Below are 16,815 nucleotides of genomic sequence, written 5' to 3' on the forward strand. Positions count from 1 at the left end.
TGATTTGTTTGAAACTTTATTACAAATGACCAACAGGAATTCACTTTTTACATCTATGAACATGTTTTGCCTCTCGAGGAAACGTTGCTCTAACAGGATGGAGCAAATCTGTTCAAAGTGAACGTGTTCGGACGGAAAGGGAAGGTAAACTTTGTTCAGCTGTGTTGGTGTTCAGGTGTCCGCACAGCTCCATGAAGCTCACTGATGCTCTGCTTGAGGTTTTTTGCACGTCATTAAATCTGTGCTTCATCACCTCTGTTGGGTTTGTTCTCTTCACAGTCGTAAGGCAGGAGTTTGGATTCAGCATTTATATTCTGGATTTCAGCCCTTGGGTTTAAAACAGCAAAGCATAGACTGACATGACTTCCTTGTATCGTTCCATACGTTATTGCACAGGTGCAATAAAACACTCACTAAAATCCAGCTTTTAAAATGAGGCGAGGCTTCTAGAAAGTTCAGCAGACTTAAATCCCTTCGTGTGCAGAATAGCAGGTTCAGATTCAGCAGAGATCTAAAAGCTGTGGATGGATCTGATGACGTTTCATCCTCTCACTGAAACCAGTTGTTTCAGTTCTTCTCCATTTAGGCCAGTTTTCTCCTGATTGGCTGCCCCTCATAAATAGAAGAAAACATGGAACAAGGGTAATGAGTCTCTTTGTAATCTAAGCCCCACCCCCACCCCAAAAACCTCCCAAACACTAAAAACTAGAGGACGGAGCTCCAAATGTCTCGTGTCCATAATCGAAGTCCTTTTATACAAAGTAAGCTGCGTCGTGCGGTCGGTCACATTTGTCTGGCTCAGTCGTTTAGGTCCAACGGTGATGTCGTCGTTCCCTGACTGGGTGGAGTTTAAAAACTGTGCTAAGATCAGTTTGAGTCACACTGGGAGGCTACGTCATAAAGCTGTGAGGATGTTTAAGGCAAAGATTTCTGTCCCGTGCCCTCAGTGCGAGGCCCCCCCTCTGTAATCGGACTCCGTCTTTAAGCTGATGCAGCATTTGTTTCATCGTTATTTCGGCTCTGAGCTCCAAACGTATCAGAGTGGCTGCTCGTCGACATTCTGCCCCTCGGACTCCACCCCTTCAGGCGGTCGCTCCATCCTCCTCCAGGACTCTGTGGATCCCGTTTCCGGGCACTCCGAGAACCGCCGTGGCCCCGCTGCTCAGGTCCCTGATGCTGCTGTGGCGCGACTGGCTCTCGAGCCTCTGGGCGGAGCCGTGCTGCGACAGGCTGTCGAGGTGATTGGTGCTGCAGTGCCTGGACTGTGATTGGTGGTTTAGACGAGGCAGGCTCCCATATGGCAGCCGGTCGTCTGCAGCCCTGAAACTGGAGGCCGTGTATCTAAATGGAGAGGAGCAGAAATGAGCCTCGGCTGTGCGGGTGGGCGGGGTTAATGAAAGACTGCGATGTGGGAACCCACCTGCTGTCTCGCGAGCGGTGCAGGCTGCCGTGGTAGCTGCTCATCTTGGAGCGGGCGCTGCGCACAGAGCCGGCTCGGCTGGTGCTGGCGCTTGGCGGCTCGTCCAGCATGGCCAGGTGGGTGGAAGAGGCGTGGGTGGAGGTCCCTTGCGTGGATGTGCCCCGTGACTTCCTCACAATGGGGGTGTTGGGATCCCTGAGGAGCAGCTGGGTGAAGTCGGGCTCCTGGAGCACTTGTCGGCTATCGTTGACCATCCCGCTGCAGCAGGTGGAGGTAGAGGAGGAGGGGAGGGGATGCAGGAAAAGATGTAGGGTAGAAGGGAGGGAGAGGGGGAAGGTGGAGGGGCGGTGGGTGTGGTAGAAGAGGATTGAGGAATGTGTGGAGCAGGCAATGGGAGAGGGGGTTAATGCTCTGTTTGGAGGGGAAGTGGTGAGTGCAGAGGTGGTGTTCACAAAGCCTCAGAGAGCGCGTCACTGCAGGGACACAAAACTAAAGACTGAAATCAGGATCTATTTGTTCACATTAAGCTCTGCGCTCATCTGCAGGTCCTCACATCAGGCTTAATAATAAGTGTGTGAGACGGTTGCACACTCTGCATTTATAATATCAGCTGATAACTAAACATTATGTTATTTTGGGACCATGTGTGAGGAGCTCCAGAGCGTCGTCACCTCCTCTGAAAGAGCCGAGCTCCTGTCAGCTGCTGTACACACTTAAAACAAAAGAAATGAAATCCAGGTCTCCTTAAAATAATATTTGAATCAGTATAATGTGGAAACATTTCAGCTGTAAAATGTTTGAACTCTAAATGTGTTTCGGGACGAGAACGCGAGCGCTTGTTTAGTGTCTCCATTGAATACAGATGAAGAAGAGATGGCAAGTCCACGTTTACAGCACTTCATCCAAACTCCAGTCTGCTGTCTGTCTGTACGATATGTTGTTTCCCCAATATTAGCGTCTCTCGCTGTTTAATCTATAATTAAATTCTCCTCATATATCATGTCTGGAATAATCAGATCTTATAACAACAAATGATCCTGATGGAGCACTTTGCTCTCAGGCTGCTGGATTACTCGTGCTTCCGACAGGTTTTAAAAGTAGAATGGGAATCGGAGCCTTCAGCTTTCAGGCCCCTCGTCTGTGGAACCAGCTCCCAGTGTGGTGAAGTTTATATTCAGGGCTGGACCAGCAGATGCTCAGCCTGCTGCGACTCCCCATGTGTTGTCTTCTTGCTCCTGTAGTTGTTTTGTCATCACTGCTACAGATGGCCCCGCCCCTCCCTGAGCGTGGCTCTGCTGAAGGCTCCTTCCTGTTAAAAGGAGTTCTTCCTCCCTACTGTTGCCACCTGCTTGTTCACAAAGACGGTCTCACTGTTGACCATTCGTTTGCTTTGAAGAAGAGTTTGCTGATGTTACTGCCGTGCCCTGTGTCTCATTCAAACTACACTTGGATACTTTTTATTATTATTATTATTATTTCATTATTTTTTTTTTTTATTATTACGCCATCCACAATCAGATGCTGGAACAAGCTCTGAGGTTGAAACTAAACTTTTCATCTAATTATCACCACAGAGAGATGAAGCGCTTTGAGCTGTAAATACTGGGACAAACCTTATGTAAGCTTATATATATTTAGCAAAATCAGTTTGAAGCCTGAGCCACACAGACGCCATCAGAGTGACAAATACGTACTCTTTATGTCTCTTGCCGTGGAAGAAACTGGCCCACTCGAAGCAGGTCTTCTTACTGCCCACCCAGAACACAGAGGGGATTCCTACAATCAGCATCATCAGGTACTTTATGAGGAACAACACCAGGTCGGGGTGACTGGTCTGCTCCACCTGGAACAAACAGAGAAGAGGGTGGAGTTAGTGCACTGACTCTGCATGACCCCCCCCCCCCTTCACAGGTTTCCTCCTGCAGTTCAAATGTGCACGTTAGCTTAGTGACTCTAAATCGGCTCGGGCCTCTTTGAGAGCAAAAGTTTGTAAAGCAGTTAATAAAATTTATGGTCTTACTGTAACAAAGAAGTACAAAAATATATCATGTATATCAGCATCAGTGTTCAGCAGTGTGGAGCTCATCAGTCAGTCGGTGTATGGAAATATCAGCATGAACGAGCTCATTAAGAGGCCTGCTGACTGAGTGTCTTCATCACTTTCCTGTGTGTGTGTGTGTGTGTGTGTGTGTGTGTGTGTGTGTGTGTGTGTTCCACTCTACATCATCACTGTTGCTGATCATGAACCTTGCTGAGGGCATAAACAGTGTCATCCATCTCTAACTAATAGCAGACAACCAGCACCCTCCTGTTTCTGTGCAAACACACAACACGCTGCTGCTGTGAAAGGTGGAGGTTTCTGTCTGATGGATGATGTCAAATATACAGCGAGCAATAAAAGGTAAAGTAGCAGTGCAGTTATATCCATGCAGGTGCAGAAACCACTTTTGACTGCACTTCTGCAGCTTTCCTCACACAGTCCAAAGACATGCGTGCTAAGCTAACTGTCTATAGCTGCAGATACTGGCAGCCCTCACAGCGCAGCATCCCAAACTTATAATAAGGCATGTTGTTTGTCAGCGTGTAAACGGGAGATTTCCTCAGTCACAGTTAAAACAAGGTCATTTATTTCCAGCTGAAGTTGAGGAAAGTGCACAGAGGCCCACTCTGTTCGCCATCAGAGTGCTGCTTCCTGCCGTCTCTCCTCCTGCTTCTCGTCCACACAGATGTCGTCATGATGGCCTCGTTATAAGCGGACCAGGCGGAGAGCCTCGAGGCTCAGGATCCACAGAAGAACTCATTACCGCACAGAGATAAGAGACTCGATGCATGACTGCAGGCAGCATCCTCATTACAGGCTGTATGACCACACAGCTGTCCAGCCATGTAAGCTCATGGAGCATCTCTCAGGAGCGCTACACAGAGCGCTCAGCCTCAGGGAGAACTCTCTAGATACAAATATAGTTCAGCACTTTGAGTCGAAGCTTTCTGCTGATGCACGCGTGTGAGAACACATACAGCGCGTGCGTGCGTGCGTGCGTGTACGCCTACTGAAAAATCTTTACACCTAGCAGCATCTCTGTAGTGAGTGATGAGTGTAGTGAGATACTGTGGTGAGTCAGAGTGCACGCACACACACACACACACACACACACAGAGGACAGATTAAAAGCACAACTTTGCATCACAAACGTCTCATCTGCGTCCTGGACACGCAGCTCTTCCCGTGGCTAACGGCATCATAAGGCTGAGCTCTATCTGACACTGGGAGGTAAAAGTATCACATGCAAACATCCAAACCTGAGAGTTAATACTTCTATTCCACCAGTACCGCAGCCAGAAACACAGTCTGCCTCTGCAACACTCTGAGAGCGTCTGTGCAGAGGCAGGAGGCGATCCCTGCTGAAAGGAACAGAGAACGAGAGACGTCTGAATTATTAACGGCTCTATGGGAGGAGCTCCGGTGTGCGTGCTGATGCTGGAGGCTAACGCAGCTCTGTGAAGCATCGCAGCTGCTGAGGCGCATTACCAAATCGTCTCATATATAACAGCGATCGCAGGTGTGTGTGTGTGTGTGTGTGTGTGCTCGCACAATGCTGTGATGAACACACAGTCTGGTTATATCAGCTCTCTGATATAAGAGTACCTAAGAATTAATCATCTCCATCCTTTCTGTTATTTATTTGGAGATTATGTATCAGAATTTCAGGAGCAGGACGCCTCCACACACGCTCCTTCCGGCTGTCATCTGTATAGGTTCCCTCAGTTCTGCAAGCTGTTCATTCTCGTTTACGTGCCCCTCCCTCCCTCCCTCCTTGTTCTCTATTCTTTAACTTCTTCACTTCTATTTAGTACACGGGGATCTGCCAGTCCCCTTCGAGGCCTTCCCCAAACCGCAGCTCAGTTCATGTCCAAGACTTTCACCTTTACCTACTAAAACGCTGTCAAACCTAAAATGAGGACGTGGGCCCAGCTAGAGAATTACTTGTTTTTACGTTTACCTGGTAGGGACACGGGATGTGGTAGTCTCTGCATTTCTCCTGGACCCAGGTGGTCTCCCAGACAGCCCTGTAGCTGCTCTCATAAAGGTAGCAGGCCAGAACGGTCAGCAGTGGAACCAGGTAGAGCACGGAGAACACACCGATACGAATCATGAACTTCACCAGCTTTTCCTGGTTTTCCTTCTCCAGCGGGATCTCCATGCGGACTCTGTTAAGAGCAGCAATACCTGCCAGCAGCAGGACCACGCCCACCTGGAGACACAGACGTGATGTCACACTGACGGTCTGATCAATGATTCAATAAATGAAGAAAAAAAACTTTCATTTTATTCAATTTGCAACACAAACGGATAAATCTGTGCAGAGCGAGGCAGCAGCTGCTCTCGTTTGCAGTTCTTACAAAAACCATTTCACACACACACACACACACACACACACACACACACACACACACACACATCTCTAAAGGTGCTGCCTCTGTGGTAGTGTGTGCTGCTCACTGAAACACACAAACCCTCAGTAATCCTGACTGACAGCATTATTATTTTCAGCGCCATCAGCCGAGCACCTCACTGCCCTCGAAATCTCTGGACCGGACAGCCAGACACACACACACACACACACACACACACACACACACACAGGAATGAAAACAAAGGTAAACAGAACAAAAACATGTATTTTGTAAATTATGAATCTGACGCATTCAGGTTTTACTCAGACTTGAACGTCTTTCACAGACACAGCGAGCTAAGGACAGAGACAAAAAGACGTTACAGGACTTTCTGCCAGGCTCTTCCTCACCACTACATCCAGTCCCAGCGGGGCCAGCAGGAACCAGCGCAGGGCTGTTAAGTTGTAGAGCCCGACGAAGCAAACGCCACTGATGCCGTCTCCCTCGATCTTGTTCATGGCGAGCAGAGTCACCGTGAGGATGCCGGGGATGCCCCAGGCGCAGGCGTGGAACAGGAGGGCCTTCTTCTCTATAGCCTCACTTCCCCACTTAGGAACAGCAGCTAGGAACCAGGTAATGGTTAAAATGACCCACCACACGCTGCCAGCCATGGTGAAGAAGTACAGCACCATGAAGAGAAGAGTGCAGGCCTGCCAAAGAACAGAAAAACACACAGTCTGCATCGATCTGTACGTATGGAAGGAGGAGAAAACCGGTTCAAGCTTGACGACAGACCTTATTATGGGAGCCTTGAGTCACGGTCGAAGCCCTAAACCTCCCAGGACTAGCTGCATTACAGGAAACTTTGTCCTCCAACAGGAACCCCAGGAAGAACACCAGGGACACCATCATGTAGCACACGGCGTAAAATATAATCGGGCGCTCCGGGTAGCGGAATCGCGACACGTCGATGAGGAACGTCAGGAAGGTGAAGAGCGTGGCAGAGAGGCAGACGATGGACACGACTCCGATGAAGTAGCGGGCGAATGTCAGCTCTTCACGTGTGAAGTACATGTTGGGACACGGAGGAGAGCAGTCTCGCACCCCCATGAAGGAGTAGCCGAGCTCGGGGCTGATCTTGAGCTCGCGGGGACACCAGAAGCCGTAGTCCCTCTGGACAGAGATGGGAGACTCGGTCGTGTCCGAGCTGGACAGGAGGTCCACGGGGCGGGGGTAGGGCTCGTCGCAGTCTGGGAACCTGAGAGCAGACGAGAGGCGGTGACCTCGTTTCAGGTGTTAAGCCTTTAACAACAGACTACACACGACGCCAGCGTTGTAGAGCACACTGTCATAAGAATTCATCAAAAACATTTGATACCTTCCAGGCACCTGGTCGTCCTACAGGTGCAAAGCACAAGTTTAGTTTGCAGAGACTTGAAACTGAGACAGGTTCACATTCAAGCCTTTTTTCTTCTTAGTTACTTTATCAGCGAGTATGATCCAGACGGATATACACAAGCTAATGACAAACAAGCTAAATGACCCTGCTTACTGTCACTCCTGTATATGTTTCCATATATTCAGTTTTATGATGCCCCCTAGACTTTGAGACGTGCACTCCTTCCCTTTAACGTGTCCGTTTCATGTCTCCCACAGCTTTTCCTAAAAAGTCAGAGCCCACTAACATGTATGCATCACTTTCAACACACAGTCTGAAAAGCTTCAAAGGTGAGCGCAGTTTGGGAGCAACAAGTGGCAAACGCCGACTCTACCATCAGATCAGTCACAAAACGTTATTCAAATGTTACCAAAGTTAACTTTATAATAAAAATAAATTATTTTAAGGATGTTTGCTGGTCTCGTTCCTCCCTCCAGCAGGGATGTAAAGAGACTGCCGCTGCTGCACCAACCTGTTGCAGTCCATCTCCTCTGGCCAGCTGACACCAAACATGTCCATCAGCTTGTAGCAGTCGCTCTTGGCCTGCAGACAGAGGCGGCGACACGGCAGCGTGATCCGACCGTACTCGGTACAAACCGGGGCGTAGAGCGCACACAGGAACATCCTGAGCTCCGGGGAGCACTGCAGGTTCACCATGGGATGGAAAGGCTGCAGGTGGAGACAGAAAGAAGAAACACGACAGTGGAGCGTGAGCATTACTCCACCTTCAGAACGTGAGCCACAGAGGACACAAAGACACCAGCCGAGCATGTCCACTGACATTTGCTAGCGATGAGTCCATAAAAACAACTCCGGCCCCTTTCCTAATAATCCCTCCACCCCAATCATTTTTCTGCTCCTCTTTATTTATCCCACAATCTCCAGACAGGAGGAGCACACACACACACACACACACACACACACACACACACACACAGGGCCTTTGTGTTGCAGGGAGGACCACGCTGTGACTGACTGACACACTGGGGCAGCATGCTTACACAAACACAAGGAAGTGTATTATCTTCACGTTCACACACCCACAGACCGACACAATAATGCTCTCACACACATGAACTGTGCCAACAGACAGTGTGGATGCAGGAAGCATCCGTGGGTCCTGCTGCTAATATGCAAATAGTCAGAAGACACAGTTTCCATGCTTGTGTGTGAGTACAGCCAAACACACTGCTGTGTGTGTGTGTTACAGAAGGAGCCACACCCAAGTCAATCACACACTCACACACTCGCTGCCCTTCCCCAGATTTTAAAGACAGTTGTGTGTGACAGACAGGAACAGGCGGGGGGGGGGGGGTTATTAGAGAAATGGATGTAGATGTGCGTGTGCGTGAGTGTGTGTGTGTGTGTGTCTGTGTCTACCAATCAGAATCTTGTTGGCATTACAAATGTAACAGATTTCAGTCACATTTTAGAAAATCAAAGCGTGCGTGCACAAAACCGATCATTTAGACTCGACAGCTGTGTGTCGGCGTGCTCACCGTCCTCTGTCCTTCACTGATTAGCAAACACTCAGCAATAAAAATGCAACATGTTCAAATCCGGCTGTTTGGGGATAAACCTTTCAGAGAAGCAATGATGACGCAGGAGTTTCTGTTTGTCACCTTAACTGCAATCAGATTTAAACACTGTTCCCACCGTATGTCTGCAACACGGCGCTGTCTCCTGACAGCATGTTCGCCTGCCACACACGTGACGTGCTTCTGTAAAAGGATTAGAGTGGGTGTTCGGCTTGGCCCTTACAGCACAAAGCACCCACGTCCGTGCAGCTTTTGTCAGCGCCTTGTTCATATCGCTCCTCCTGGCGTTGATGGCTTTGCGCTGCGAGGGATCAGCGATAGACGGCACGCTGACACAGATTTATGATCGAGTCATAGCTCAGCACAGTATTCATACGCTCTCTGAGAGAATCGCCTGTCGTGTCTAAGCTCAACCATCCAGCCGACGGTGTAGTTTCTGTACAAATGGAGTCATCACGTTTCACGAGCTCCACCGTGTAATGACACGAGCACTCGTGGCACGCTATGAGCCAGCGTGAAAACAAGTGCTTCAAACGTGACCCGCCTTAAAACCGATCCGTTACTGCAGATTCATGATACGACCATGAATGGTCCTCAGAGTTCTCACAGATCATCACTGACATGTAGAAACCTTTTGCCCCTGTGTGCACCAAAGCTTGGGCCTGTGTGGCCGGTTACCTCGCACAGTGTAGCACAGCTGCCACAACAATTACTTTTAGTTTCGGCTCCAGCGCTTCCTGACGATCGTGTTACAGCTACAGTCAGGTACACGAGGGAGGCTGGTTATTCTCTGGAGGAAAAACACAGAAAATCCTGAATGTAGCCACGAGAGGGAAACAGGCGCTACTGTTGTGATCGGCCCTCCTGTGACTCGCGTTGCGTGCTGCTGCCAGCGAGCAGCCCTGTGACATCTATTACTTCATCAGCGATGCCCTGTAAACACAGCTCAACCACTCAAACATGATCTAATGCAGCGCAACTGAGTTTGCATCTTCGCTCGTTCTCTCCCGTTTGATTCCTGTGGGCTAACGCTACGCTCCATAGAACACAATGTTCCACACAGGACGGCGCTACAAAAGGAGACGCCAAGGGCCAAAGCTGAATCACTATAAAGGCTACCAGATCTACTAAAGAAAAAACACATTCATCTCTCTTCCTATCATCTTGCCATTTTTCTATTTTTGTACCCTTCCATCCTCTTCACCCCTCCTGCTCTTTTAACCCTCCCGCAACTCCTCGCGTGTCCATTTAGCCTCTTTATGACAGTCGACCCATCATGTGTGGTGGCTGTAGCTCAGGTGGCAGAACAGGTCAGGTCGGTGGTTCGATCCCAGGCTGCCTCCTGGCTGCATGCCAAATATCCTTGGGCAAGATACTAACCCCATGTTTGCCTACTGGTGGTGGTCAGAGGGCCCGGTGGCGCCTGTGTCCGGCAGCCTCGCCTCTGTCAGTGCGCCCCAGGGCAGCTGTGGCTACAATGTAGCTTGCCATCACCAGTGTGTGAATGTGTAGATGACTGAATGTAGTGTAAAGCGCTTTGGGGTCCTTAGGGACTAAAGTAAAGCGCTATACAAATGCAGGCCATTTCATGTGAGAGAGCAGGACTGAGCCAGTGGATGGTACATGTGGCCGGTCACAGCTCTGCCCACACAATCAGCAGCATCACGAGCTCTGCAGAGCTCTTGCACGCTCCACAGGGTTTAGTGTTAATGGCCACAGCAGAAACAGCTGGTGAACCATCGGCCAGAGGCTCGTCGTGCTGCTTTCCTCCCCAGAGTCAGCGATGTAAGGAGAATCAAGCGTGTAATACCCAACCCTGTGGATGCTGAAAGCCTGGAGGGGCGGCGGTATGCTAATGTGACTTCAGCTTCGATCCTGCTGCTGCAGTCATTATGGATTCATGGCAGTTTGTTGTGGGATTTTTGGTCTCTGAAAATGTGGAATAATGTGTCCTTCTAGAAACACACAGAGGAGACGTGTCAGCCAGTCGCCGAAAAATGGTGCATTCTGGGAGTCCAAAAAAGGCCGACAAACAGCCAACGAGGGGATAAATGCAGATATAACAGGCTGATCTGCTGCACAGTTTACGACTCAGGCAAAACATTATTAGTTAGAATCAAATGCATTTATTGAAAAACAACCTTGTTGTGAGTAATTCTAATAGTGCTGCAGTAACCCTGAAAACTCGTTCAACGAGATCTGTGACTCGTTTGCAGTCAAATACAAACAAAGAAGGAAAAAAGTGACACAAAGACGACCGAGAGTGTGGAGACGTCCAATACGACTGAGCCAGCTTTGTCCAACATAAGGATGCAAGAAATGATCACGTGTTTCCTAAATTATTAAAAAAACAAAAACTCTTTTGGCTCTCCAAAACACTCATGAGTCAGCATGATGATCAGTCAACAGGGCCAATACCGTCTCATACTCGGCTCGTACGGTGCATCCGTGACAGCGAGGCAGGCACAGCTTCTGTGAGTGTCACTGACTGATGGCGTCCCGCAGCTGTCAACAACGCTGAAGCAGAGACCTGCACGCCGTCCTGCAGCTGCACTTTCCCACACTGTGCTAATCGCAGTGTGAGGTAAAGAGTTTGAGCCTGTGGAGTTTCAGGTGGTGTTTCCAGTCTTTCTGGTGATTAAGAGCAGACACACTTCTACAGCAGCAGTCAACCTGGTTGTTCTGACATATAAAAGGCTCCTGTGACTGGGACCCACTGCTTTCACAGTAATTAACCAAATCTCACATTAAACTGAAGAACAGGAGCAACATCTGTAAGAATCGTCCTTCCTGGGATGATGTAGTGAAGTGCATTACTTATCATGTGGCTTTGCATATTTCTGCATATTTCTGTGCTAAACCTCTAATCTTAAACACAGCAGCCTTTGGAGAACGGGGAAAACCAGCCGTGACCTCAGTTTCACCTCTGCAGTATGGACACTATCCAGCATGTTCTGAATCAGATCAAGATGCAAGTTATCTAAGATTAATATATTAATTATGAATACAGCCTAGTATTCCTAATGCTAAAGCAGTGGGTTTCCATTAAAGGCTGAGATGGTGTGACTGATGAATCGCTGACAGTGAAGCCCACTGTGGACGACTGGTTCTTGTTGATTTGCCCTTTAAAAAAATATCTCCTAGTCACCTCTCTTCCCATCTCCCCCCCTTATCCTCCCTCTTTATCCCCCTTTCTCCTCTGCTGCCATTCCAATTCCCCAAATTTCAAAGCTCAGCGCCATGGTGACGAGTGATGCATCACCGGAGTGGAGGTGGAGGAGAAGGAGGAGGACGAAGAGGGAGGAGAGCGGGGTTCGAGGAGGTCAGGGTGCAGGGCGGAGGGGACCACCTCCCGCGAGGCGAGAAAGCCTCTGCTCCTTTTGTTAACGGCACAATTGGGACCGTTTCCTGGGCAACGGGCGAGCCCTGTGCAGGGGGAGGGGGAGGACAAAAGAGGTGGGGGAGGAGGGTGAGAGACCGGGTGAGCGAGAGAGGACGGATGGGCAGACCGAGTCGTTCACTCCTAAGACAGTGTTTGAGAACACGCACACACACACACACGCACACGCACGCACACACGCACACACACACGCACGCACACACACGCACGCACGCACACACACACGCACGCACGCACACACGCACACACACACACGCACGCACGCACACACGCACACACACGCACGCACACACACAGTGAGAGGCTGCTGTGCTTCTTATTCACTCCCCTGCCAATAAACACGGTGTTGGACATTAAATAAAACAAGAGGCTCTTTCATAGGCCAGGTCACGCTGGGTAGGGTTTATCAGACCATGTTGTGTGTGTGTGTGTGTGTGTGTGTGTGTGTGTGTGTGTGTGTGTGTGTGTGTGTGTGTGAGATCAGCTGGGATACATCTTTACTAACATAATAAGCCTGTTAAAACGTGCCAGAGTGCACAAAAAAGTACTCTGTTTAACACACACACACACACACACACACACACACACACACACACACACCTTAGCTCTCCTTTACACATCCATTCAGGCAGAGCGGGGTGGAGTATCTGGGTGGAGTATCTGGGTGGAGTATCTGGGTTATTCTTCAGAGTCTGTAACACGACACAGTTTATCTGGACTTGTTGTAAACCTGAGACAACAGGCTGATCTAAGGAGGAGGAAATGAGTGAGTCTGAGCAGATTAAGAGCCGGCCGCTGATTATTCTTTGTGTAGCTCTGGACCCTTCATTCGACAAGCAATAACCCAAAAGTTATGACAAAACAAAGGTTATGATAACCTAGAAAAAGCTCAGGAATCTTGCCTGTATCTCTCATTTCTACTATAGTGACTACATTTCCCCCAACGCAGTGACTCCTAATCTTGATGCTGGCTTTGGAGTCATGTACACAAGCCCAGTTATCAATCTAATGCAATTAACATCTTCAGTGGGCCCTGACCGTTGCGTGGTCCATCTGGCCTTGCGGTGACAGTCACATGACTCCGACCATTGTGAAAGCCACTGCCATGTCTCCATCCCTTATCTGCTTGAAAGCTTCTGCTAAATATAAAAGAAACCCACCAAAAGGAGCTGGATTTACCATAAACTGATATTTCACTGTTATACAATATCTGCCAGACTTCCCCAAGAAAATCTGGGCGCTCATTTTACCATTTGTTCATCTTATTTTGACACTCTTTGGTGTTGTTGAGGAAGTCGTCAGTATCATTCAGCTCCTTCTCTCTAGAGAAAATCTTCTCCTGAAGTAACAAAAGTTTGAGCCTGAAGCTCGTGTTGGTAGTTCCTCCAACCAGACTCTGCAGCAGGTTGCAGCTACTGTTGCCAGCTGCTGTACAAGACGGTGGAGCGGACGCCATTTTCAGAGGAGAAACTTCTAGAGCATTAAAAACGATGCATAGATGCAGAAGAGCAGGATTATAAACGACCTTAATTAAAGAAAAGTAATATGATCCCCACCGAGCGGTGAACCACACGCCATCTGCTCTGCAGGCCGAGGACAGTTCATAGCAGCGTAATTGATTTCCTGTGATGGGCCCACACTGGTTCATATTCATCAGTGTGCAGCTATCTCTAAATGAGGGGATTTTGGCCCAGTCCTTTCTCTCTTTTTGTGGTGCCAGTCAAATCCGCCACGCTCTCGGTTATGTGACTGTGGCACAGTATCATTGTGACACAGAAATAGCCGATTCCCGAGCCCGAGGCCACCGTCCCACTTCAGCTGTGAGGTCATATGGCGGTCAGCGGTGACGGATCGAGTGAGAATGAACACGGGAACATTAAAATCCATTTTAAGAAACTGGGTGGTTTGTGTGACATTCTGTTCACAGCTGTAGAAAATAAAATAAAAAATGTGCATGTGTGAGCGCAAAACAAAATTGTGTCTGTGAAAAGGTTCGTATGAAAGCTCTGCAAAGACCTTCTGACACACCAAAGAAACTACAGTCATTAAAGTGCATTTTCACAATTTGTCTCTATCGGTTTGGAGCTTATGAGATTGTGACAAATTGTCCTACTTTCCTAAAACAGTAAAATCTTGAACAAAAAAATACTTAAAAAGCAAGACATGAAAAGGGAATCCACAAAGACTCTTCAGGGGGTTTGAACAAAAACTGTAAGAACGGCAGGCGTTGGTTCTCATCCAACTCCCAGTTTCTCCACGGTGCGAGGCATTCATCATCCTTATCACGCCTATTCAGCGGACCTAATTCCCTTTAAAATCAACTGTCAATTCTCATTTGGCTGCCCTCGACGTCTCACAGGCTTTGAATTCTCCCATGAGCTGGATCTGGGGCCAGTTATCTGGAAAACAAGAGCCAAGACTGGGCTCCGTGGTTTTGGAACCTGTTGGGTTTCCGTGTGTTTTCCAATCCCAAACAAGCACTAAAAGAGACTTAATTGTGAATCCATGACCAATCAAAGTGAACACCGTCTAAACCAGGAGCGCCTCTCTCTCTTCACTGCAACACACACACCCACTGATTAGGCGTAAAAAGCTAACCTGGCCTCAAACAACATGCAGCTGGTAACATTTATTCAGTCAGAGAAATGAATACGTGAATAATGACCTTCAAAAATCTCCCTCGAAATATGTTGGAAAGCACCGCTGCACAGCGAGAAAGGTGCTGGTACGAGCGCAAAGTCATGGGATCGCTTACATTGTTCCAAACATGAGGCCGAATGTGACCACAGCTGTGACGCTACGTGCTCCAGCCGGCCAGGGCCTGTTAAAGTTACATAACCTCCATTCTCGTGGTACGCTGCTCCTCCCACCCTCCATCTCTCCTCAGCACCGTGAACCGGAGCGGGCACAGATGGTCGGCAGAGTGCTGCGCGTCCGCTACGCCGGGCAGAGTGGGGCCGGGCGAGGGCGAAGGGTTAAAGTGACGCAGAGATGCTGGGAATCGATAAACTAAACACAGACAGGCAGAGAGCTGAGCCAACAGAGCAGTTTGGCCCGTAATTACTTGATAGACAGAACTTGACGAGGGATCGGCCTACATAAAGGACGGGATTAACTTAATGAAGCGATGCATCTGCTCAGTGCTCCATCTTTTAGCAGCCGTGACAACAGTGAGATGCTGTGGATGTTCAGTCTGTGGATTATCCACGAGGCTGAAATCACAACCCAAAAACAATGAAACTGTTTTCTTAAAGCCTGACTTGGTTGACTAACTGCTCAAAAGCCTGTTATATAAAATAGCTGTGGTGCGCAGCAGCTGATGTGCCTACATGTTGTGGTAAATCGCTCTCGTCTGTCAACAGCCCAGATGTGCGGTTCAAAACCATTTCAGGACACCACGCCCTGTTAAATCGCTGGAGTTTTAATAATGCTCTGTTCTCATGGCCCAAAGGGACAAATACTAAACCTTCATTGTCTGCTTAATGTTTTGGTAATACACTCCCAGCCTCAGCAGCTAGATGGGCCAAACTTAAGTAGGCTGGCACCCTCTCTCAGCAAATACACAGCTGATCATGCTGACACCTATCTAAGCTGCTCGTGTCCACAGGAGCAGAAAGTGTGCCACCCACACCGAATCACTCATTTCACATATATAACGTACATATGAATCTGCTGCTGCTCTCAAAACGTTGTGTCAAAACGCAGAGAACGCTGAGAGAACAAATCCATGAGAACAAGAACACAAACGTTCAAATCAGTCAGCACTTTAACCCAGCAGCTCCCATGTGACGTAGGACTGCGCAGGTACGAGTACAGGTGAATACACAGTGAATTTACAGCAAGCATCACCTGTGGCTCACTACATCCAGGCAGCTCTGTTAGCTAAAAATCTGAAGCGTCTCAGTGATCCAGGTCATCGTAGTCTCGGAAAGAATCTGGGAATCTCCGCCGTCAGCTCTGAGAACTGAAGAAGCTTCTCAGATGAGGGACTATTTCATGCTGTTGGCTACTTGGGCTGATTGATCTGATTCATCCAACAATAACTGGAGCTCATATATGAAATGTGCGATCCTCCAGGTTACTCTTTCATATACTATGTGAAGCAGTTATCACAGCTCTGTTTAGTTAGCTGCAACTGGCCGGCAGATTTGATTAAAATGATAATACAATAAACTTTAAATATAACACTGTTCATGTACTGTAACATACTATTTCACATGCAGTATAAATCTAATTATTGCTTTTTTGTGCAAACTCTGGAAGGGATTTGAGCCTTTTTAACTCGCAGCTTTATTCACTACTGTTACACTGTCAACTACAAAATGTTTTTAAGCTTATAAACATTTTTAAATGTGTATTTCAAAATGTAAACTCATTTTAAATGTTGAAAAAAATGTGTTTGTTTGAAGCTCTATTAAAGGCATTTGTGTCTCAAATCCAAAGTTAGCGTAACCAACACACTCTGTGGCAGCGTGACTTCATTCATTTAAAAAAAACAATATAAACTGTGTTAAAAAACATATATATTTCTTTTTTGTACAGTTTTTACATATTGCATAATATATATTCAATTATGGGGGTCAGTTAATCCTTTATTTTAATGTAATAGCTTTTGTGTTGTGTG

At 48.1% G+C, this 16,815-nt stretch overlaps 1 protein-coding gene across 4 annotated transcripts in view; it reads right to left on the reverse strand.

The window, feature by feature from the left end:
- The window catches only part of fzd3a (frizzled class receptor 3a), an 18,777-nt gene continuing 1,962 nt past the window's right edge, over positions 1-16,815 (reverse strand). For 2 of the 4 annotated variants that reach the window (XM_005449871.4, XM_003440831.5), the window contains exons 3-9: positions 7,726-7,922; positions 6,611-7,073; positions 6,226-6,525; positions 5,422-5,673; positions 3,115-3,263; positions 1,421-1,678; positions 1-1,341 (exon numbers count right to left, since the gene is read on the reverse strand). In XM_005449871.4, coding sequence (XP_005449928.1) covers positions 1,083-1,341; positions 1,421-1,678; positions 3,115-3,263; positions 5,422-5,673; positions 6,226-6,525; positions 6,611-7,073; positions 7,726-7,922 — 1,878 coding nt within the window. In that variant the 3' untranslated portion in view covers positions 1-1,082. The other 2 variants (XM_019353494.2, XM_025899026.1) reach the window with 2 other exon arrangements.

This window comes from Oreochromis niloticus, linkage group LG15 (assembly GCF_001858045.2).
Source record: "Oreochromis niloticus isolate F11D_XX linkage group LG15, O_niloticus_UMD_NMBU, whole genome shotgun sequence".
Taxonomy (NCBI): domain Eukaryota; kingdom Metazoa; phylum Chordata; class Actinopteri; order Cichliformes; family Cichlidae; genus Oreochromis; species Oreochromis niloticus.